The following is a 25953-nucleotide window of genomic DNA, read 5'->3' as shown; positions in this document are numbered from 1 at the left end:
GAAACACCAGATGATACATCACAGTGAGTGAGAAAACAAAGCAAACTAGTCAGTTAGCCACTCTGTTTAGCATTGTTTGTGTTGCTCACTCACAGAGAGATTTTCATCAGCAACTCCTACACTACTTCACCACATCATCAAACTACAATTTTCTGGTATCGTTTTGAGAGACTGGCAGAAATGTCATACTGTGTGTTTAACAAAGCTCCAGCAGGGCCACAGAAGACATTATATAACATCTTATCAACTAGTTCCAACCAAGCAATCTGATTGGTCAACTAGACATTTAGAGCGTTCAGGATCCCTCATCAGCTGTGCCGGTGAGCAGGCTGCATGGAGCTACTAGCATAATAATACGTGTGAAGTTTACAGATGCAGGAGCTGAATCTGTCTGTGGTAAACAAATTCAGCAGGTGTCTTAGTTGTAGCAAGTGTTTATAAATGCAGAATTTATTCAGTTTGGTAATATTGCTTAATTATTTCACAGGCTGAGTAGAACAGATTTTAATGTATAAAATTGATGACAGGTGTAAGATTGTGAAGTTGTCCTGAAGGAGAACAAGTTATTGATCGGTTATCAGCCATGTTACCATTGCTGAATGTGAACTGTAAGGCACAGTGTGTTCTATATAAAGCTTAGATACAACGAACATGAAACAAATAATAGCATGCGTGATAATGTCTGAACGATGCTATTTAGAACATTTGGGTTAGGTCAATTATATCGGTATGAGCTTTAGTCAGGCTCAGTTCAATATAGCATAACTCTCTATATTATTAAGTCTAATAAGGAGTCAGATGCTTGTTGGATGGATGTCATATGGGTTTCTTCACCTCGTTGCTGAGTGTGGAGTCTCTGTGAACGAGTCGCAGCACGTGGCTGTCGATGCTGCTGCCTGATGAGAGCTTGGCAAAGATGGCCGACTGCATCTCCTTCTCCCTCTGCCTGACGATCACCTCGCAGGCCTTCCACTCCCGCATCACCTGCTGGTAGCGCTCACTGATCTTCGCATCAATCTTCACAAGAAACAGAAAAGACAATCACACATTGTTAATTTTAAAATTAAGTGAAAACTTAAGACAAGTAATGTGTGTGTGTGTGTGTGTGTGTGTGCTGTACCTGACTCATGTCCTTTTTGCCCATGCCGAACTTGTAGTGTCCCAGCAGGAAAGGCCAAACTTCCTTCCTGATGTCGTGCTGCACCCCACCATAATAAACCAACCTTAGCAGTTCCAGCTCCTTATAGTTCTACACACACACACACACACACACACACACACACACACACACACACACACACACACACACACACACACACACAGAGGAAGTTAATAGCAATATAAACCAAAAGAGGAAGAAAGATGGCAGGAAGAAGCAGCCTGGTGTGAGTGGTGAGAGGAAAAAGAGGAAGAGGAAGTGCATCAATAATGGAAGCAGAGAAAGAGTGATTGCGATCCATACGGAGGAAGATGTAGATGAGTGCAGAAGATAAAGGACACAGATATGAATAGAGTGTAAATTAGTAATGATGACTTTGTCAGAGTTGATGAATGATTACAGTGGCTGCTTTAATAGCTACGATGGTATCACACGGCACTCTGTAATGAGACTTCATTTCACTGAAACTCATTAAATTTTCATTAGAGAGTGGAGAGGGGTGGAGACTACAGGAGCGGTACACCATCCCTGACTTACAATTAATATACAGCAAAAGAGGTTAGACTATATAATGAGGGAATGACAGAATAATAGAAAAACAGTTCATTAAGAGGTAACTGAAGTTCAATTATGAAGTAAAACAAAACTTTTATGAAGTTTAAACACAATTAACAGTGTGAACTTTCAAATTTAAGGCAACAACAGGGAAGAAATAACACAGAGTAATACATATAGATGTGAACAGAGCACTGTGAGGCCTCACAACGCTCCCAAACAGTGGTGAGGAGTTCGGGTGCTTGGGTATTTCCATGTTATGCTACATTCTATTTCTATTATGCTGCACTTAAAAGGGAAATTTTGCATTTTCACTCCACTGAATAGTAACGTTCCAGATTATAAGACCATCTTATTTAAAACATGAAGAATTACTGTAAATTCATCCAATTCAGCATCAAAAACACTGATCCAATAATAAAATATACAGTGATGCTTCTAAATGTTTTATAATTGTTTTCATTGGGCTATTTTCTCTTGCTGTAATGTTTTACTCTTCTCTTTATCCTTTTGTCCTTTTGTAAAGCACTTAAAATCTTTCAAAATTAGTACATTACAATATAACACTCCATATGGTGCCATGTACATATTTAGTCCATTTTTCTGCTAATATATTTGTACACTTACCTATGTAAAATGCTGAGTGTAAGCCATCTACTTGTAATGAAGTATTTCTACATTTAAGTATTACTGCTACTTTTACTTGAAAAAAAAAAAAAAATCTCCAGACTTCCTCCACCTCTGTCCAAACAGGGAAGCATGAATATCAGAAGCCCAGGTAAAAAAAAAAAAAAGAAGAAGCTTCAGATGGTTCAAGGATAAAGCTGTCATTGTCATATGTCCTTCATTGTAAAGCAACCCCATGAGAAGACCAAAACCAAAAATGTGTTTCTCCTTCTCTCAGTCCGCTCTGACCTGTCGGCTCTACTGCTGTGGCTGGTTTTCACCGTAGATCTAAATCTTTATAAACAGGTGACAATTACAATGACAGTTTTAGCAAAAGTACTAAAACAGGAGGAAACAGTGCTTCTGTTGGGGACTGTTTTCCTCCATGGATAAATTCACATTTGGTGCTCGAGTGAGTATTAGGGGCAGCAGGACGGTGTGTGTTGGACTGATTCAAAATAAACTACAGTGTGTGTGTGTTCATGGCAAGGAAGAACATTTTGGCTCACTGATTTGTTTTTAACAAAAAATGGAGGATACGTATAGTAGGCTTTGGATATAAGCACAATAAATAAAATGCTGAATATCATCGGTTTCATTCTTTACATGTCGCAGGGGGAGAAGATTATAAAATGATACACTGTGCCAGCAAAGAGGGACTGATTCAGTTAAGGTATCATTTCTAAAGATGGACAGAGTTCACTGTATCGCTGCTGTAGACAATAACCTGGTGGAGGAAACAATAAACCTGTGAGCCCTGAAATACAGCCAACAGTACATTCTGATGAAATTCTGTTCAACACTTCATTACTGTGGTTCCCAACCTGGGGGTCAGGATGGTTGTGAAATGATTAACAGTAGAGGAACGTAGAAAAAATATGTATTTGCTATAGTACAACACAGAGTCACTCTGTAGTTGAACTGTTCACAACCACTCAACAAATACAACCGATAATTCTGGTCATGCCCTTGGGTTGCTGGATTTTGAAAATCAGTGTTTGAAACTTTCTCTGAAATCTTACAATGAGCCTGAGCCTCTGACTGCTGTCAGTCCTCCACACAACTGACCAAAGTGTGGAAAACATATACAACTGGTGACAGGAGGTGCAAAGAAGACGTTACTTTAGAGTTACAACCAAAAAGTGTGTTAACGTGTGTTGTATAGGCTCATCTATCTACAGAGTCACTACAAAGCTGCTGTGTATGCTTTTATTGTGTTAAACAAACAACAGGTCATGGGACCAGGGGCACCACAGGGTGCTAACACTGACTCCTCATGGTTTTGCCATGTAGTGATGAAGACATCCCTCTGCCCTCACTGAACAACATCTCTGGGACTCAGATTTTCTCTCTTTCGATCACACAAAAACTGGACTCTAACAGGCCACTTGAAGCTGTTGTGCTCCTTATATAGCAGATGCTTCATTCACATCTGTTAAAAACTTCTTATGTGGTGCAGAAATTGCACTGTGATGTCTTACGGTCCAATCCAAAGATTGACAGCAGATTTATAGACAGAAATATTTGCTCCTTGTAATTTTCATAAAAAGATTCCTCACAGGTTGCATCAGCTTATCTCACTTTATAAAGTATTGCTGTAAATAAGACTTGCACAGCATAAGATGACCATGACATATCTATAGGGCTTGATCAATACCAATGACTCAATGATGACTAGGCAATCTGCTGTGATTTACGGCTGTTAACTGCAGGTGGAGGTTTGTCAGATGGTGCAGGAAGAAGATTAAGGCTCTTGTTATGTTGCTGTAATTCCTGCTGCTTGTTGGCCTATATTTCATTTCTCTCTCAGCCTCACCGTTAGCTGCTGTACAAACTTCTCTGCTCTGTACCCACCTTGCAGTCTTTCTGGTACTTGCTCCACACCTCTTTGCTGAGGCCCCCGGACGCCTCACAGGGTCTGTCAGGAGGGACGATGTTGTGGTTGACCAGAGCTGACAGGTGAGTCCGCACAGTGGACAGGTGTCGACAGTAGGCCAGCCCTGACAGGACAGGTGTGACACGGACAGACACACACAGCTGAGACCAAGTCTCCGTAAAGTCAAGTCAATTTTTTTTTTAGATCACCCAATATTACAGATTTGTCTCAGAAGGCTTTCCAATGTGTACAACAAACAACTCCCTCTGTCCTCTGACACTCAGTGTGAATCATTAAAAAACAACCTATACAGCTCAGAGTTTGGGTGAAAAACCTCACAAAGGCTCTTCCGAGGCATTAACATTGTATATACAACATTGAAAAAATTACAATATGCAGATGTAAAAATACAATATTAAACTGATAAAGTAAAAACATGTTTAAGTAATGAATGTATGCACCACTTATTTAGGCCATGTATTTAGGCCATGTATTTAGGCCATGAGTGACTAATAATAATTCATCAAAATGTAAATGTTGAAATGTGTTAAATGTGATAAACCACCTGAATGTCTGTTCATAGTTCAAAATGATGATGAATGACTTTTAATCAGTATTTACAAAAACAAAACAATTCTTAGTTGTTTTATATTAAGCTAATACTGTTGAACTGAAGTTGTATATCAATAAACTGACTAAATTATTGGTATTGTAAAAAGATGTTGCTGTAATTCAAACTAACTCTCCTTTAGTAACAATATTTAATAACACTAAATGCATCGTGTTACCCATCAATCTATTACAGTCTTTATAATATTCAGAGGGATATTTCATTAGCCACTACTTTGTCAAGCAGCACTCTGTAGTTTTAGTGAAGAAAAGTTAATGAGCATAGAAAGATTTTCATTGGCTGATTAAACAAACTGACCTTAAAGGACAACACAATTTATGCTGTTTTTCTTTGCCTATATGTGGCGGACCCTGCCACCTTTCTAGCTTTAAACACTGATCTGGGACCTTATTTTCCTCTGAGAACAGCTTGTTTATTCACTTATGGAAAATATACATATACATTTCTGAGTGTGTATCATCAATATTGTAAATGTTAAAATTCTGGAAATTCTTTCCTTAAACTACGTAGTCCTCCTTTAATCACTTCAGATGGTTTTAAAATGACTTGTGCCCTGAACTGAAAGCCAGCAGTGCAGTGTTGTTACTCATTCTACAGGCTGCAGCACATCAACCTAAAGAGAGAACATTGGGAGTTGCTGCTGTCTCCATAATAGTCTATAATGTTTATAATTAAATGAAATGCAGGTGATGCAGGATTACCCTTTTCCAATAGATGAATAATTAGGTTTTAGCATATTGTTAGGCTAACTTGAATTATATTATACAGTTTGTGTCTGCATAAAAATGTCCCCACGCTACACACCAACTAAAACTGAAAATAGTAAGTGGTGTTTCACTTGTGTAAGTAAGAATTAATATGTGTTGTATAACACAATTAATGTCACAATCATAATATTCAGAAAACAGCTGGAAATGAAAGTATGAGCACTGTGCAGAGGTAACGTGATGGACTTACATCCATAAAAGGCTCTGGAGACTATCTGCCTCTTCATGTTCTGGCAGAGCATCTTTAGAGGAACACTGGTGGGAAAAAAAGAAATCACCCATGACTACCAAGCCGCCCTCTGGTTTGTAGAGGTGTCTTTTTTATATAGGCTCTTTGCTTTTAATGAAGAAACCACAGCCATGGCTGGAGCTTAAGCAAAAACTTCAGTGACTCAATGTGTTTTTACTAATGGATAGATGGACTAGATGTTGCCTGCATGGATTCTCACACTGCTTAAGATTCTATGTAAAAAATGTCAATTACTATCTTAAAACGCTAAGGCAATTATAATTAATACATTGCAGCAGCACTCACAAAGACAGGAATAAAATACAAATTGGTGTTTTGGGTTGCATTTGACTGACAGGATGTTTTGATTCTCTCAGAAAAGATTCAGTGCTTCATAAAATCTCATGACATACGTGTGAATGTCTGATGGCTCATGGATGCAGGTACAGCCAGCCGGGTAGTCGAATGACACGTTGCTACCGGCCGTGGAGCAAGACTGGCACAGCGACTCGTGAGTGGTTACTTCAGCTTGTTGCCACGACGACGGGCTGCCTCCAAAACCCTGCATCTCCATCATCTCCCCGTGATCTAAACCAGAGAGAGTGGAAGTGAGAAGACAGAGAGAGGTCTCAGTGCTCTGAGACAAAATAGACACTGCTGTTTTAATCTACTACACTCTTTGTTGTTTGTTTTGTCTTTAACTCAGCTTCACACTGGCTCTATTCTAGGCCTTACATATTATGACATAGGTCCCTCAGCTCAACCATAAATACATCTTTCCATGTATTGTTCTTTGTTATTCATGACATCAAGAGATGAGTAGATGGATGGGAATTTTACACTCATGTTACATGTGAGAGCTGGAAAAACAAGCGTAGAGAGGAAACCAAAAGTGGAGGGGGACGGTTTAGGAAGCAGGAACGGTGCTGTGGGAGAGACAAGCAGAGAGGATGCAGAGAAGCCATGCTGGTTCAGTTCATTCACAGGGGAGGCAGAGGAGATTGCAGAGCTCAGGGATGCTCCAGACAAACAGGAGAGAGGAGGAAGTAGAAGAGGACAAGAGAGGAAGTGAAGGATTGATAGAAGAGGAGAAGGCGAGGACTAGGCAAATGCTCAGGCCATGCAGGATGCATAAAGCCAGAACAAGACAAGAGACATCAAAAGAAATTATCTCAAACAACAGAAACAAATGGACACCAGTAAAAGGGCACACAAAGGGGAGGAAAAATCATAAAAACTTCAACATTAAATAAATGCTCTTCACCTTAATTCTTCAGGTTGGAGCTGATGACCTGTCATAAATATGAAGCTGCGCTTTGGTTGTTCAATAACCCCAAAAAACAAATAATAATAAGAACGAAAAAAGCGAACAGAAAAAATGCTGGAGTGAGACCGACATTTGGCCTCCCCCTCTTTACTTTAGGACTAGACGTGATCAACAACTGTTTTTGGGATCAGTAATGCAACCCTGCTCACACAAGGACTCCACGTCTCTACTACTGCGGAACCCCACAGGACCGTAATGAGAGGGGTGGAGGAGGGGGCGAGGGGAGGGGGAGGGCGGTGGCGGGGTTAGTGAAGAATTACAGTGAACAGCATCGCAGCAAACGACTGCACAAACAGAGGAGAAACAACTGAGAGAGAGAGAAATCAAAACGAACAGAGGAGGAGACTGTGAGAGAGGATTTTCCATCACAAATACGCAGAAACACATAGTCGTTCTTAAAAAACAATGAAACGGGTGCATATCTCCCATGCAAAAATTGTCAAGCATGTTGCAAGTGAGAAATGAAAGGACAAAAAGTAGGAAACAGAATTAAGTCAAATCAAAGGAGTGCAAAAAACTAAGCAAATTATCAAAAGCTTTTCTTGGCCACAACAGTAGAAACCCAACAGTGCTGAGGCATGCTTCAAAAGCTATACCCTTTCATAACTGTAAGGCAGTCAGCACTGCAAATCCCAGAATGCAAAGCAGCCAGAAAGGCTTTGACCTAGACAAGGAGACCTGGGGAAGTTTGAATCTGTTTACAGCGATGAAACCAAATGACAAATGTGTCTAGTCACTGTCTTGACAGCAGTCTCATTATACAAGTCTGTTCAATTGACAGTGTGTGTTTCCAGAGTGTGTTTCACAGACTTGCATAAGGATCCCTGCCAGGAAACTGGATTAAAGTGTGTCTCTGAGTGGTGGGAGGAAAAGGAAGCAACGGAGAGAGAGAGAGTGAAATTAAGCAGGAAGGGCGTAGGGGGAGTCTGCCAGCGGCTGCTGTGGCATTAACTGAGAATATCTGGGACGAAGCCATTTTCTAAACATGTTATTGTGTCAGATTACAATGTCCAGGGGCTTTCAACTTCCAGCTGTCATTTATGTGACAACAAAAGGACATACATACTGTTAAAAATCCAGCCACCAAAAAAGCTTAAAAAATGTATTTTATTGTGTTGAGTAACAGAATAGTTGGATTAGGCTATCAATGGCTGAGACTGTTTGGTTTGGCTCCAAAGATAATACCTAATTAAAAGGAGTCATCTCGCTGCCGACTGACATATCTGTAACTGTTGCATCAAGATGGCGTGGATGTGATGAAGCCTCCTGTCCTTTACTGACACGCTGGAGAGTCTGCTGACAGCTCACTGCAGATCTGGCATTCAGGTTTGATGATGCCTTAATACACAGAACAATACTTCTGTCTTTGATAATGGATGCTGGGCAACTGATAGAGCTATGAAGATATTGAGTGACATTATTATGAACTTTAAAGCCTCTTTTGCCACTGACACAACAATATCCAATGGTATGTGGCTGCAAAGTAACACAGCAAGCAGGACTTTTTTGTTTTGTTTGTAAAAGATGCAACATATAGCATTTTTAAAGGAGTAATATGCAAAAATTGGCTCCCCAAATATATAGTGGCAGCAAATCACCAGAATAACCGCTAACTGCTGCTCACTATACTCTTTGCTGTAGCTATCTATCTGTAACTTCTAGCTGTGGTTAGCTAGTTAGCTGTGCAGCTAGTCGCCCTTTTAGCCGACTGGAGTCTTCCTGCCTAGACCACAACCTCAATTCACAGGGGCAGTGTTGGTGTTTACATTGTGGGCAACCAGGCTCAGCAACCTCCCGATGAACATGACGGGACACTGGACTAAGACTGAACACAGCCCCTGAGACGGAAGGAGGCCAGTTAGAAGACATGGGATATAGTGGGACAGGACAGGCATGTGGCGCAGGAGGAGTAAGGGGGAGCCTGGGCAGCAGCAGCATGTAGAGCCTGAGTATTATACATCTGGCACGGTAATTTAAGGATTTATTTATTACAAAGAAATATGGAGTTGGTAATTGTTGGAGCAGTGGAACTACAAACCTATATGTTTTTGGTGAGTTTAATTTTGTCGAGTTTTAATGAAGTGTGTTTTACAAAGAGTTAACAAGGCAATTAAGAGAGTAAAATAGGTGTAGGAATAGCTTTTACCATCCATTTTTATTCAGTGTAACACTGGCCAGAAAATGTGTGTTTACACTGAATAAAAATGAATGGTAAAAGTTACCTCCTTTGTTCTTTGTTTGCTATAATGAAAGTGATGAAAGTTGACTTCCTATGCAAAAAGGCAGCAGAGGTCACCTTGTTACTGCATCTCCCTTTGCGCTAGAAAACAATCTAACAGATTATTTAAAATAAATCAAACCTGTTGGTACAAATTTAGAGGCTGTCAGTCGTCTCAGAGATTGTTGGACTGTTTTGTGTCTACTGTATCGACCTAATGTTGTCTCAGTTTTAATGTGTATGTCAATATGGCTAATAGGCTATATGGAGTGCATAACCCTATCATTAAAAATATTTAAAAAGTAACTTTGCTTTTCAGTTTTGTGTTGATCAACCTGGACTTCCCCATGTCCTTGTGAACATAGCCAACCCCAGCCCACTCCACCCTGTTGGACTCGGCCTCGGGAAGCACACACACAGGCAGATGAAGCTGGGGGGAGGTGGGGTTGGGAGGGGAGAGGGACGTCTGAAGCCAGGGTGAGGTCTCAGGAGTGGGGGGGCAGTAGGGTTGGGTGGGTGTGTTAAGGTGATAAAAACCTTTCATGACATTAGGGTCTGTGAGGTTCCGCGAGCAGATCATTGAGATCATAGCATGGAGCCTATCTTCCTCTTCCTCGTCATCGTCCAGGGACGGAGCGCGGCTGCCCGTGGTGTGGTGGTAGTTTATAGTGACTGCTTGCACCAGTGGGACAACAGAGAACACAGTTAGAACAGTGCCACCCTCCAGACCTCGGGAAGAGCATTGTGGGAAAGACACCACACTTCACCCATACTTTGTAATCACATCAAGACAAAATTGAAGCAGATATACAATACTTAACTTTCAAAAGGCAAAAGCAATCACAGAGACAAGTGTTAACCATCGAGGAAGATTTTTTTTTTTTTTTTACTTTGTACCAGTGTGCATGATAATGTAAAACTGTTACTTACTGGCATCATAGCGGTATCCAGGGTAGACAATGCGAAACACATAGTCAGCAGCTGTCTGCTCCTCACCGTTCCTGTCCTGGTCGATAAGCCGAGCAGCACTGCTCCTCTTCCTCAGTTTAGGGAAGACTTTCCCCTGCAGAAGTGTAAAATGTACAAAGGTTATTCTTAGTAGAGGGACTTAGCGTCTGCCTTATGCTTCCACTGGAAGACGTTTTGGATACATGAGTGAAAAAGCAACACTGCTCTGAATAAATGTTATCTTTGTGCTCTGTGTGGAAGGTGAGCTGTTGTTGCAGCTGTGGGACAGTAAAAAAAAAAATAGCTGTGTCGCAATATACAAGCATTAATGATAAATGTGACCTGTGATACTTCATATAAAAATTAAACACTGACATTATGTTGATAATACACATGAAAATATGGTGTGTAAATCCAGCGGCTCTTAAATAATTTCCCTTTCTTTCAGTTCTCAATTTGTCACAGTAGACGGCAGTAATTAAATAAGAAGAAGATGAGGGACGGTGCTGGCTAGCTATCTACTGCCAGTGTGTGGCTGCGTCTACCAGCACTCTAAACAAGTTATCTCACCAGAGTTTTTTTGGATTCCAGAAATGTTTTATAGATATCACAATAATAATGTTATCATGAATTCTTTTGGCCGTGATAATCATGTAAATTTGATATAGTGACATGCCTAGTGCTAATATTGATTTCCTTAAGATTGTTAAGATGGCAAAACAGTAACTGTTCAGCTGAGGGAGAAAAAACATTTCATTATTGGATTTGAATGTGTGGGAGCTGAGCACAATTTAAGGTCTAATCCCAGAATCACCTGACCGTTAAGTTCAAATTTTTTACACAGAGCTATCTCACAATTATGCATGCAAAAGGGCCATCGACATGTAGCAAAAAAATAATAAATAAAAATATGCATAAGCAAATGGCCAACATAAATAACATACAGCAGAGCCCAGTCGATCACGACAATATGCTATTTTTATGTAATAAGTATAAAATAAAATTGTATCCATAGTAACAAGCATAATTGGATCTAGTGCTGCACGATTAATCTAATCGCAATCGCGATGTCATGCTGTGCAATTATGTAATCGCTTAAAAGACTGCGATTTGCGATTTAATGTAAACAAATGTGCATGTGTGTGCCTGTGAACAGGACTCTCTCTCTCTCTCTTTTTCAATGAAAATCTTTATCTAACATTTTGAAAAATACAGACATTCAACATGTAGCCTACATGAAAATAGAGTCATATCAGTACAAATATTACAATGAACGGGACTATCTCCCGTGCGGTGTGGAGCACGGTGACACCACATCCACACTGTGCAGCTGCAGCTGCAGGTATAGTCACGTGACTACCCGGCTTTCAGCAGAGCAGAGCAGAGCAGCCGACGTGGACGCCGAAGAGGAACTCGAGGAGGGACAAGCTCAGTTGGTGGCGAAAAAAAAATGCAACTTCTAATATATGGCGATACTTTGGATTCAGGTACGACGACACTGAACAGCAAGATGTGCTGTGTAAAACATGCAAAGCTAAAGTCACTACGTCCCGCGGCAATACGACCAATCTATATCAACACTTGAAACACCACAAAGAAAAATACGAAGAATGCATTCAAATGAAAGCCCAACAAAGTAACGTGAAAGATACAATGGAAAAACGCCTGAAACGACCACAACAACGCACAATTACGGATACATTTGCAAGTGTCACACCATACGAAAATACCTCAAAAAGACACAAGGAAATCACTGACTCCATAAGTTATTTGGGGAAAAAATACAGTACTGTAAACTTCAGGTTTTGTATTTTTTGTGTCATATTTGTATGTTTTGAGTTGAGAAATATACAATCTATTGTAATTCTCTGTGTTGTCCTTGATATTCAAGCAAGTAGACTCATGACACCATTCATTTATAATATCGTAATCGCAATCGCAAATCGCAATATAGTCCACAATAATCGCAATCGCATATTTTCATCAAATCGTGCAGCACTAATTGGATCCCACCAAAACATAGAAAAGTAGACTTTGTGTCTAGTCCGGTTCCCAGGAAACTTTGTGTGAAGGTTTCCTGAATACTGATGCCAAAATTAAATTGATGAAAAATTGGCATCATTGTAGGAAAGGTGAACGTTTGCTAGTTGGGATGGTTTGATACGTATTTTTTAATTTTGGAATGGAAGTGCTCCCAGTCAATAAAGTTTGTGAAAACAGATGTAACAATGTGACACACCTTGCCTTTCTGAGACCAGAGGGGTGGCTCCAGTTGACCCCGTGGTAAAAGGCCTGTTTCGAGACAGGAGAGGAAGGCCAGGAGGTGACCACCAGGGGGGAAGTGGAGGGGCGGCCGCTGGATCCCATCCTGACTGACAAGGACCAGCGTACCACCACAGTCAGCTGAAAACAGAACGCAAGAATGAGATAAGAGCAGTCAAAAAGGGAAAAGGACGGTATAGATTATGTAATACATATTTGGATTATTTTAAATCATTTTTTACTTTTAGTCTGCACATGCACATACACACACAAACAAACAAATGTAAGAGATGCAAAGGAGAGAGAGAACATTTGGTGAAGAAGTGGTCACCATGATACATGAGAGGCACCTGACCTGCACTGCCCATTACTGGCTATTTATACTTCATCAAGACAAGCAAACAATGTTGTGATATGACATCAGCTTATGATACACTTCCTGATGGAATGCTCTTGGTATGAGGTGATGGCTGCAGTGTGATATGACTGTGTATGTGTATTGTACTGTGAGAGAGTCGCAGTATACTTACGGCGTTGGTGACAGTGGATACAGACTATCTGGCGCAGAGGGACAGTCAGTGCATAGTCCCAGTAGATACTGTCAGACAGGGAGATGTTTTGGATTGGTAAAGTAAGTCACTGTGTACAATGAAGCTGAAGGCAGTTGTTGCTTTTCAATTCATCGTTTGTGTAAATGCACAATTTTCCCACAGGGAGGAGTTACATCATTTACATATTATCAATAAATAATTAGCGGATGTCTCTTGGGTACCTCTTCTCGAGGTCACAGTCGCCCAGCGTGCCATTGATGAGCTGGTTGGGGGTCCACTTCAGGGTGAGGTTATCCCCAGCCTGGTGGAGCGACAGGTAGCCACGCAACACTTCCATGTCCTTCTTCTACCGTGGGAGACAGGATATAAGAAGAGGGAGGGACATGATGTGAGACTTCAGGTTTTGACTTTCAAGCATGAGACAGAGGGTAGCTAAAAGGAGTCTGCATCCTTGATTAAACCTTTTTAATCCAAACAACAGCTGTGATATCTGCAGTTTAGCCACCCGACAACTTGAAATGAGACATCCTTCAAATCTTAACAAAATAGTTCAACATTCTTTCAAACTATACTCATCCGCTTTATTTCCCCAAGAACTAGAGGATAAGATCCGTACAACTAATTGCTGTACATCAAGTATGGAGCTAGAGCCGAGAGGCGATTAGCCTAGCTTAGCATAATGAAGCAGATGCAAAAAGTTAGCCTGGCTCTGTCCAAAGTTAATAAAACAAACAGAAATGAAAGAAAGTTAATTTGTGGTTAAGGATAGAGGTCCACGCTATAATGAACTTGACTCTTAATGAAGTCATTCCCCCTTCTTCCACTTTCAGTGCTACGCTAGGCTAGTCACCTCTGGACTCCAGTGGTGTTCTTAATGCACAGAAAATGATACTGATTTCAATCTTCTCACGAACAAAGCAAATAAGCACCTTTTCCAACATTTTGAACTATATCTTGAATTATTTCTCTTAAATTTCTCTTAAATGATAAGTGTCTGTGGCTAAGTTTAAATCCAATAAACTTAATAGTTTAACACTCCAAAGAACAGTTCAACTGCTTGATCAGAAATATCTGATCAGTTTTAAATGACTGAATGATTTAGTGTCTCAAAAAACCCTGAGATCATGTGATTAGAAAATAGTTTTCAGCGCCTCTTGGTGTAGTCGACTATAATCTCATATAAATTAATCCTGCTAAAACAGATGAAGTTAAAAACGGTACATATATTCCATGTTACAATACACTGTATATAGACAGAACCTGATAATGGTATAATATAAGAAGCAGAGGGTAGAATCAAATACAGTACCATTAAACATTTGTAGTGTGCAGTGAATGCTTGATTTTTCTATAAGTGCACTCAGCCATGTGTGCTAGCATGGCTCTGTCAAAGGCTGAGCATTGTGGGAGGCAAATATGTGCTCATTATACATTCCCAGGGCCAAACATGCTGAAGCTTCTTGGCAGCACAGAGCACATTACAGGCAGGAGAAAGACAGCTTTCATTCCAAAGATCACACATACAAATGTTGTGTGTGTGTGTGTGTGTGTGTGTGTGTGTGTGTGTGTGTGTGTGTGTGTGTGTGTGTGTGTGTGTGTGTGTGTGTGTGTAGCACAATAATAGATGAAAATAACCATCATTTGCAATCTATCTGTACACCAACTGAGTGGGTGCAGAGCACTGTCTGTGTGTACTGCATGTATGTCAGCCTCCAAGTTGGACTTCTGACTTTATCAGAGAGCAACAATAGCTTCAGGGCTTCCAGTGCAGCACACTGAGGCCTGTAACATCTCATTTAACTTTCTACGAAAATTGTAATGCCAATAATCAACATAAAGTAAAGATGGAGATATAGGAGCTAGAGAGATACAGGGTTGCTGTAATACTGATGTCTCATTTAATCATAGTGTACATTTGGTACACTGATGTAACCCATGCTTTCTATGATCATGTTTGACAGCAGGATATCGCTGCTTTGATCGTCTGACGTGTTCATGGTGCTTTGAGAAACAAACCACACAGATTGACTCAGTAACACAACTGTCACGTGCTCAGTTCACTGAACGACCTCAGGAATCCAACTAAACACAACTGCTTCTTCACCAGCTTTAACTTGGATACTGAGCTGACTCTTACAACCTCCATGAGCTGGTTTTACTTTCTACAGCTTGCACTTCATTTCAAAACATTCACATATAGTTTTCTGTGTTTTCTCATTACAAAACACACGTCCCTCCTGTGGTATCCAGCCATGCAGATTAGATTTTTAAATTAATGTGTCCATATTTTGAGATATTTCTATCAAATATCTACTTCCATGCAATTGCGATGTAGGTGAAAGGAATTTTGTTTTGTGATGATCACTGTATTCATAATGTCAACATTTCAAGAGTCAGTATCCCTGATACTGTCCTTTTTGTTTATACTGTTTTAATTAGTACCATCTCTAATGGAAACTGTTGATAGCAAAGTCTGTGACCCGGACAGTCTGTTGTTTGTTAAAAACAAAAAAGAGCTAAGAGAATATTAATATACAGTGCATCCGGAAAGTATTCACAGCGCTTCACTTTTTCCACATTTTATTATGTTGCAGCCTTATTCCAAAATGGATTAAATTCATTTTTTTCCCACAAAATTCTACACACAATACCCCATAATGACAACGTTAAAGAAGTTTGCTTGAAATTTTTGCAACTTTATTAAAAATAAAGAACGAAAACATACCATGTACATAAGTATTCACAGCCTTTGCTCAATACTTTGTTGAAGCACCTTTGGCACCAATTACAGCCTCAAGTCTTTTTGAGTATGATGCTACAAGCTTGGCACACCTATCCTTGGGCAGTTTCTCCCATTCTTCTCTGCAGAACCTCTCAAGCGCCATCAGGTTGGATGGGGAGCGTCGGTGCACAGCCATTTTCAGATCTCTCCAGAGATGTTCAATCGGGTTCAAGTCTGGGCTCTGGCTGGGCCACTCAAGGACATTCACAGAGTTGTCCTGTAGCAACTTCTTTGTTATCTTGGCTGTGTGCTTTGGGTCATCCTGTTGGAAGATGAACCTACGCCCCAGTCTGAGGTCCAGAGCGCTCTGGAGCAGGTTTTCATCAAGGATGTCTCTGTACATTGCTGCAGTCATCTTTCCCTCGATCCTGACTAGTCTCCCAGTTCCTGCCGCTGAAAAACATCCCCACAGCATGATGCTGCCACCACCATGCTTCACTGTAGGGATGGTATTGGCCAGGTGATGAGCGGTGCCTGGTTTCCTCCAGACATGATGCTTGGCATTAAGGGCCAAAGAGTTCAAGCTTTGTTTCATTAGACCAGAGAATTTTGTTTCTCATGGTCTGAGAGCCCTTCAGGTGCCTTTTGGCAAACTCCAGGTGGGCTGTCATGTGCCTTTTACTGAGGAGTGGCTTCCATCTGGCCACTCTACCATACAGACCTGGTTTGTGGAGTGCTGCAGAGATGGTTGTCCTTCTGGAAGGTTCTCCTCTCTCCACAAAGAGACGCTGGAGCTCTGTCAGAGTGACCACTGGGTTCTTGGTCACCTCTCTTACTAAGGCCCTTCTCCCCCGATTACTCAGTTTGGCCGGGCAGCCAGCTCTAGGAAGAGTCCTGGTGGTTCCAAACTTCTTCCATTTACAGATGATGGAGGCCACTGTGCTCATTCGGACCTTCAATGCTGCAGACATTTTTCTGTGCCTCAATACAATCCTGTCTCGGAGGTCTACAGACAATTCCTTGGACTTCATGGCTTGGTTTGTGCTCTGACATGCACTGTCAACTGTGGGACCTTATATACACAGGTGTGTGCCTCTCCAAATCATGTCCAATCAACTGAATTTACCACAGGTGTGGCATCAAGTTGTAGAAACATCTCAAGGATGATCAGTGGAAACAGGATGCACCTGAGCTCAATTTTGAGTGTCATGGCAAAGGCTGTGAATACTTATATACATGGTATATTTTCGTTCTTTATTTTTAATAAAGTTGCAAAAATTTCGAGCCATCTTCTTTCAGGTTGTCATTATGGGGTATTGTGTGTAGAATTTTGTGGAAAAAAATGAATTTAATCCATTTTGGAATAAGGCTGCAACATAACAAAATGTGGAAAAAGTGAAGCGCTGTGAATACTTTCCGGATGCACTGTACCTAGCCTGGCATTTCCACCTGCCAGAGTCACGCCAGCTGTGCCACCTACCTGAGCCAGAGCATCTCTGCCTACTCTGCTTTGACAATAAATTCCTTTTAACTATCTCCCTGTCTTGGTGTCCGCTCTTGGGTCCAATAAAAATATCATATATAACCATAACAGAGGAATTCCATTGATTTCCACTGTATTATTGGAGGCAAAAATCTCAATGAATGAATGAAATGAATAAACAAAACCAAAACTATCTGCTTAGCTAAATACCACTAAAGGTAAGTGGAAAAAAAAGTTGTTTTGTAAGTATGTCCAGAGGTAATCTGCAGAGTCAGAACTGAGGATCCAGGAGGTGTTTGATGGATCGGCATCAGCTATATAACGTCTGATCCTTTGTTTTCTTTGAGGACACCAACTGTCAAAAAGTCTCTACTCTGCTCTATTAAAAAACTGGAACCACACACTGTTGACAGAGAGATCCAGGATCAGACTCTGCATTGGTACCAATTTGGATTGACTTCATGAAAAACTCACATTGAGATTAGGAGCAAAAAGATGTGATCAGGACAACCCTGGTTCTGAACTGACCTTTTAACACAAACTTTAAAAGTAACTCAGATAGTGTATGTGTCAGGTGCTGGTTTGAATCATTTTGTTCAGTTGTTTCAAAGCTGTCCACAAAGTGAGAATGTGCAGTCGTACCGGTTGCACCAGGACGTTGTTTTTGCCGTAGAGAAGGTGTGTTCTAGAGTTTTGGTGGAGAGACTCCACGTACTCCCTCGCTGAGGCAGCAAACCTGTCCTCTGACATGCTGCCACTGGATTGCCTCTTGCGTATCTAGAAAAGAAAATATTTTAACAGCCACCTTACAGTATTCAGCAAGTAACTCCCATCTCACACATCCTCAGTGATCATTCCTACCCTCCACCATACGCCAGCATCTCCTGAGGACCAAAGCAGCTGATCTAAAACAGCCTCCACACTCACCCCCAGAGCAGGCCGGCGGCCAGCTGAGGTGTCTTGGCCCCGGTGGGCCCCGTGGATCCGGTGGCGCTGAACCAGCTCATTGGCTGAGGGGTCTGTCCAGAAATGATCCGACGTCTTCAGTTTTGTGTACTCCAGAGCACAGGGCCCCACTGAGAGCACATGATTTATTACAAAAAGAATAGTTAACTGTTAATAAGTGAATAATAAAACATGTATTACTGTTGATAAAGCAATAAGTAGTAGAAGTTTAACAATGACAAAATAGGTATTTAAGTTAAACTGAATAACTGTTTGTAATGCTGTAATAAACAAGTATCAGAAACTCAGAAGGTTTATATTAACATTCCAAAGCGCCAATAAACTGTCTTATAATATAACAATAAACCTGTTATGATGTTATTATTAATAATCTTGTAAGGGCCTTTATTGCCTATTAACTAACACATATTGCAAGGACCTTAATATAAATCTTTTTATATGCATATAGCGTATATACGTATAAACATATACACCCACAAAGTATGTACAGTGCACAAACTGATCATTTACTTATCAAACATTGATATAAGACAGATCTGCGTGGAGAACCATGCTGTTTGACAACAAACTGAGTTTCCTGCCTGGTGTATAATATTTCAGATGTTCAAAGTACTGTCTTACATGCAGTTAAGACACTATTTATATCATTGCTCTTATATAAAATAAGCTATATTTTGCTATAAAGCATGGTGTACTTATTATTGTTCTTATTGTCCGTTTTTTTAGTTCCATTATAAAAAGGCTCAGTAATTTCCTAAAACAGCTGAACACTGTAGATTTAAATATTAATCACACAGGAGGTGTGGTGTATTTGTTCGGGACTATTTTTATTCATGGATTACTTCAAATTAGTGGGTATTTCTGGCAGCAGGACAGTCTGTGTGGACTCGAGTCCAAAAAAAACCACACTGTGTGTGTTGATGGTAATGAAGGAACATGTCAGCCGGTGCAACAGTGTGAGTCATAGATGTGTTTTTGTACAATGGATCTCTATGGCACAGAGCAAAAGATATTCCACACTCTGATACACACACATTACGTGTGAGTAGTTATACAGAGACAATCACCAGACATGTCCTTTAACATATGTTAACTAATAATCTTATGGATAATTCAAGTTTAAGTGCCGCTGGTATTATTTAAGTAATCATAAAAATCTGCAAACAAATATGTCAGATAAACATAAATATAAATGGTTTTAATTGATGTGAGTCATAACATCATGTCATTTCAGTGGAGAATGACTTATTACATTTATGAGCTTTCCTACAATTTCTTTGTTTTAGGTATCATGTCATCTCTGCTACCTCTAATTCTCAGTATTGTCTTCCAGTTTCACACTATATACAAACTCTAAATCATGTCTCTATAATAGGAGAAGAAAAAATGTACTTAAAGGTCCAGCATGCAGGATTTAGGGGGATCTATTGACAAAAATGGAATATGATTTTCATAATTATGTTTTCATTAGTGTTTAATGACTCATTCATTGAATGAATCGTTGTGTTTTTGTTACGAGCCCCTACTGAGGGACTCTTCCACAGAGGCTGCCATGTTATACCACCATGTTTCTATGGTAGCCCAGAATGGACAAACCAAATTTCACTTTTTTCTTTTTAGAAGCCACTTTAATGGAGAACGAGACAAGGGATGTTCAGTTGTTTGCGATCTGTAACCACACTGCTAGATGCCACTAACTCCTACAACCTCGACCTTCAAGTAGAGCTTATAGTTTCAAGCATGCAAACAAAATGAATAATGGCAGCATCGAGATTAAAATGGCACCACATAGCAGAAGAGATATATAATCTAACATTTGGGACAAAGTAACGTGTGTTTCTGTCGCAGGGTTCCTCACTTGTCCACCAGGTGTCCTCAGTGTGTCGTGCTGCCCTGCACATATGTTGCTGATGTTCCCTTATTCGCCCTACTTCGCCGCTATCGGCCTCATCTGCACCTTGTTAGTCAGTGTGGATACAGATCGTGTTTCTCTTCCCTCAGCCAGTTGTCACACTGTTCAACATGTCTCCTCTGGTTTAGTCTGCTAAGCTGTTTGTTTTGTGTTCCTGCCTGACTGCCCATGTGTTTCTGCTTATTAAACTTTGTGTCTAGGTTCTCTGCCTCAGTCTCCTGCCTGCAGTCTGCCTTCAGCTCCTGAAGTGAAGCTGGCTTAAAATTGTATCCTATTACAAATAGGATTTGTGGTCATTTTTATGACTGCAATTCCTGGAATTTGTTTACCTAATGGTCAATTTTACATGAATATAGGAAAATCTGTACTGGATTCCATTGTGTAGTAGTTTTTGTTACTGGCCTCTGATCATTTTGGAAATGTTGGCAGTTAAAGCACAGTGTAATATACTCACCCAGTAGAGCTGCCAAGATGGGGCCGAAGACTGAGTCATGCATCAGAGCTTCCCTCTCATAGTATTTACTGCAGAAATAAGTGAATCAAAAGGAAAACTTAATTAAATGCCATCTGTCTCCAGTGAGGAGTCCTCCTAGGCTTTATGTGGTAGGTGAAAGGAAAGTATCTTGTGATCTGCACATACTTAATTTCCCAGAAAGCATTTCAACTTAATTTGTATCAGTTATTCTGTCAATGCAACGTGTAAACTGTGATTTTGTTGTTCTTTTCTGTACATGTGATCCCTCCTCTGTGGCTCTTCCTGAGATTTCTCCCATCTTTTTTTTTTCCCCCATTAAAAGGGGAGTTTTTCCTCGCTCGAATCGAGGGTCAAAGGACAGAGGGTGTCATTCACTGTACAGATTGTAAAGCCCACTGAGGCAATGTAATTGTGATTTGGGGCTATATAAATAAAACTGATTTGATTTGATTTTGATTTGAACAATCTCTAAAGAAGAGACCAGAATGTACATGTTTCAGGCAAAGATCCACAGGCTTATCCTAAACTGGTATAGTTCAGTTGAGTAGATGTTCAGTTTCATATCAGCATTCTTCACACAAAACTACTGGCTGCATGATATCCTGGGACCTGTATCACAGGTGATATCACAAAGCTGGTTAACTTTATAATGAGCAGTTCACCATGGTAACCTATGGCGCACGTCAGCACTCAGAGTTAAAATGGGGATTTCAGACACAGAAGAGACTGTAACTTACCACACTAACAGCCTAAACAATGTCAGAACAAAGCAAGCAGAGAGCGAACGCAGAAGCAGAATGGAACACTAAATAGGTAATTCAAGGGACTGCTCATCATTCAGCTACAACAAAGCCTGGAGTGGTGTGCTTGTGAGTCACTGTTGTGCAACACCAGGGAGAGGGGAAAAAAAACTAATCACCTAGAGTTGTCCACAATGTACTGCACTATCTTGTCCAGAACTTTCTCGAAGAGAGCTGTCCGGACCCAGATGTGTTTGATGGCCTGGGCAGAAAGGGGCTGAGGGGGGCGGCTGGTGGTGGAGGAGCCCTGTCTCCTCAGAGGTTCATGGCCCACGCTCTGGGTTCTCCTGCAGGACACAAAGCACAATATTATTAATGACTGCTACTACAGAGAAGAGTTCATGTTTGTCTCTGCAGTCTGGAGGACATAAGACTTTTGGGTTTGATACTGACATGAATATTAAAGATGCAATATGTAAGAAATGGCCACCTGTTGATTTTATACTCCAAACAAATAGGTGCCAGCATATAACCAGAGTAACCGCTAACTGCTGCTAACTGCAGCTAACTGCAGCTGCCATTAGCTGGTCAGTTAGCCATGGTCTGGACTGGGAGCTCGGAGCAGCAGGGAAGTGTTGGTGTTTACACGTGAGCACTGGAGCGTTAGACTGTGATGGGCTGTGGCTAGCTGGTTAGTCACTGTCATTCTCAGTATTGTATTGAAGATAAAGAGAGGCTGTCTGAATCTATCCAAAAGCTTGGAATACACTAATACACCTCCACACAGACCATGCATAATACTACAGCAGATTGCACAGGTTACATTGTATTTAAGTCAAGCAATTCTGCTGCAAAACATACTAAAATGTTCTCTAACGAAGTCATTTAGGTCTGCTGTTGCCTAGTGCAGGTATGTGCTGTGCAGCTTACTGAAGCTCAGAAATACAGATTTGTTCAATGTGCTGCTAATGGTGTAAGAACAGAATAAGATTAATAGTCAGCAGACTGGAGCTGGACACAAAAACATACAACAACCTAAAGCTGTATGTTGACTTGTGTAAAATAATTTATACAAGTAAGAAATGTGAAGGTTAATAAATTTGACCATCAGGAGGCAGCGTTTAACAGCAAAATGAGTTGTTACATACTATCGTTCATTACCAATCATTATATCTAACAGCTGATCACGGTTGCTTTCCAATAATTCTGTACTATGTCAGACAAAAGGGGCCATTTTATGTGAGTAATCATGTGGCTGAGGTATTTCATGAATATGGAAGCAGATACACAACGTCAGGCAGAAGAGAGGAGCACTTTTATCCCAGACGGAGTTTGATCTCTACAGAAATCAGACAAAACTGCTCACACACGCCCACTTCCACAAGCTAATGAGTGTGTGCTTGTGCGTCTGTGCTGAGGGGGGCTGCCACAGTCACGATGTTAGCAATCCCCCGACGTGTGAGTGTGAGCTTGTGTGTGTGTGAAAGGGTTTTTTCGCTAAGTCACGATTTTTGCAGTCCCCTACCATTTTAAAAATGTGTGTGTGTGTGTGTGTGTTTGTGTGTGTGTGTGTGTGTGTGTGTGTAGTGACAGTACTCCAGGGGAGGGGAGGGGAGCATCAGGATGTCAGAGATAAGACAGAATGCAAACGAGACGGGGTCCTGTTCTAAATAAAACCTGCAGTGTGGTGCAGTGTCATGTAGAAATTCAGCTTTCAACTTAAGCTTTACGTCGTTTTTGTCTTTACTTGTCAGCGATATGAGGTGGGATGCCATTGCCCTTGTTTGCAAAAATTACAAAAATGTATCCCCCTTGTAAACCTGCCATCCCCATAGCCATGCCCTACAGCAGCAGAGACCGTGCAGAGGCAAAGGGGTTGTTAAGTTAAATTTGTCAAGTCTACTCTGCCCGACTCATTGATCCTTTATCTGGCTGGAGTTAGAAGTTACAATGTGCTGTGTGATGATGATGTTGATAAATCCTTGGTGCTGTCCATGGTGCTGATGCAACAGATCAATTTGTCCCACCCTCCTGTCAGCTTTGTCTTGGATCAATAATATTCTCCAAACTGAATACAATATATACTCATTTTAATATTATATTGTTGCCTATATTATACATGTGTAGTATGTAGTAGGGGTAGACCAATTATCGGCCCCGGACGATTATCGGGCTGATAGTAATCTTTTTCTGATTGTCTGTATCTGTGTTTTTTCTGTCAGATTGCCAATAAAATAAACTAATTTAATAATGTGCAACTTTGGCTCTGATACAACATCCTCTCACCGCCCACAACACTATCTGATTGGTAACATGTCAAAAGAATAGCCTGTTAACAGTGAATAATCTGAATCTGAAGTAACAAGTAACTAAATGTATCAAATAAAAGTAGTGGAGAGGAAGTATAAAGTAGCAGAAAATGGAAATACTCAAGTAAAGCGTCTGAAAATTGTATTTAGGAACAGTACATGAGTAAATTGTACTTGGGTTTATTTTATCACCAGTTGTTGTTGTTGTTTTTTTGCTGCAAATGAATATCAGTCCTAAATATTGTTTTTTTAGTCGCCTTCATTTCTAATCATCAATATCGGCCCTCAAACAGTCACATTGGTTGACCCGTAGTATTTAGAGATCATGGTCAAAGCAAAGTGACAAGAAGCAACATGTAGAGCGTAGAGAGTGCTTGTAGTCCATAAGATTCCCATAATATTTCTGTGTTCATGGGTACAGGGGAAAGTGTAGCTAAAATTTTTGGGAAATATTAATATCAATGTAGTGTTAATACAACTAATGCAAACTACTGTTACTCATTCATCCACCAATATTTATTAATTTATTACTAATTAATTAATTAATTTACTAATTTGTATAATAAACCACAACCAAACCCCTTTGTTGGTGATCTGTCAAAGGGGGTCTTATACCACAAATTTTAACTTTTGGGGAAATAATTAATTGTGATTAAGGTAAAGCGTAACAGAAGTGGAATTGCTCAGGTACTGTCTGTAAGAGTACAGAAAACCAGGGCAACAACAGTGAAGACAAGCTACTGACAAGAGCACACAAAGACAAATGACTTTGACAAAACAAAAAACAAGAACCGAACTACAGATAAGACAATGAATGAATGAAGGAGATGAGTCAGACCAGTGAAGGTGAAGGTCGGCTGTGTTCAGAAACACAATAGATTACTGTGTAGGAAAGCTTAAATATCAGACTCTGCTTGGCATCATTTAACAGCTGAGAGTGGTGCGAGGAAAAGAAGGAAGTTTGAATTATCAATCATTATAATCAGTTTAGCACTAATTAAGTAAAGAATGAACTTCAAGAACAGAATCATCAGCATGTTTTCATTCAGCCCATTGTTGAATGAGGCTTCCATTTAAACCAGCCTGTGTATCCTCATATCTATAGAACATGCTCCTTATGAGCAGAAGGAGCTGTGATATCTGTTGTAACCTCTCCCTGTTGCTATGGTGATCCAGTTGTCATTCTGCTGCAGGCAGGGGTGGGGGTTATAAAGTGTTCACTACTACTACTGTACATTTTTACCATAGTTATTCATTGTTTATGGTGAGGTTGTAAATAACAGACGCTGGACCCCTGTGAAGTCAGGCAGGCGGGTGACATGGTTTGACTGGAGTAAGAGCTACTGTCTCACTGATCGTCATCCATTTGTGTTTATGTTATTCATTGTTTATAATGCTGTTCTGAGTATATATACTTTCACTGATTAGTTGGATGACTGTTCTGTAATGAGCTATCCCATGTGCCTTCAGAATTCAAATACAAACTTAGATAAGCCTAAATAATATATTCTACACACTATAATCTTTTAAAAATTTAAATGCAACACCAAATGTTTCTTCATTATCAGATATTCCTGGTTATCTCGAAAAAGTAAAGGCGCAATACATCCATATTTGAAGCTAATGAGAGAACTTCAGAGGCAGATGAATAAGTCTGTATCATTATTTCATTCAATAATGTCATTCAATCTGGAAAATGAAACAAAAGGGCCCGAGTCGTACAGAAACCAATATTCTTCCTCTTTTTTTCATTTCCAGATTGAATTAAATCATTTAATGAATGGATGTTGCACAGACATAAATGGAATTTCAAAAACACATTGGTCTGGGACTGAAAAGATTAATGATGGCGTGTACTGAACCAAGCACCAGCTTTTGACTTTTGGCCTTGTTTAGAGTAGAGCCTTTACTCCTTATTGCATAACATGCAAAAGATGCAGTGCTGGTGCCACCACTCTGTGAGAAAGAAGGCTACTAACTAATAGAATATTGGCATTAGAGTGCTGCTTACATAGAGTATATAACATACACACAGGCACACATAAGAGGCCCTGTTTCACATCGCTTATAAATTGTATTTTGGATTATTGGAGAAAATAAGCTCTGTGGCAAACACAAGTTTGTGATACTTACATGTTTTGTTCAGTGAGATAATCT

The 25953-nt window shown here is 40.3% G+C and overlaps 1 protein-coding gene and 1 pseudogene across 1 annotated transcript in view; both read right to left on the bottom strand.

Annotated features, from left to right (window-relative positions):
* The window catches only part of sgsm2 (small G protein signaling modulator 2), a 107494-nt gene that overhangs the window by 12166 nt on the left and 69375 nt on the right, over positions 1–25953 (bottom strand). Inside the window, exons 4-17 of the mRNA XM_073493097.1 lie at positions 21667–21834; positions 20727–20794; positions 18322–18470; positions 18037–18171; positions 13411–13535; positions 13169–13236; positions 12616–12779; positions 10359–10491; positions 9966–10103; positions 6297–6471; positions 5845–5909; positions 4235–4380; positions 1121–1249; positions 835–1017 (exon numbers count right to left, since the gene is read on the bottom strand). Coding sequence (XP_073349198.1) covers positions 835–1017; positions 1121–1249; positions 4235–4380; positions 5845–5909; positions 6297–6471; positions 9966–10103; positions 10359–10491; positions 12616–12779; positions 13169–13236; positions 13411–13535; positions 18037–18171; positions 18322–18470; positions 20727–20794; positions 21667–21834 — 1846 coding nt within the window. The remainder of the gene's footprint in view (positions 1–834; positions 1018–1120; positions 1250–4234; positions 4381–5844; positions 5910–6296; positions 6472–9965; positions 10104–10358; positions 10492–12615; positions 12780–13168; positions 13237–13410; positions 13536–18036; positions 18172–18321; positions 18471–20726; positions 20795–21666; positions 21835–25953) is intronic.
* On the bottom strand, positions 16263–16942 carry LOC141011153 (uncharacterized; annotated as a pseudogene).

The sequence above is a fragment of the Pagrus major genome, chromosome 2, assembly GCF_040436345.1.
Source record: "Pagrus major chromosome 2, Pma_NU_1.0".
NCBI classification, from domain to species: domain Eukaryota; kingdom Metazoa; phylum Chordata; class Actinopteri; order Spariformes; family Sparidae; genus Pagrus; species Pagrus major.
This window is presented reverse-complemented; position numbering and strand designations above follow the sequence as displayed.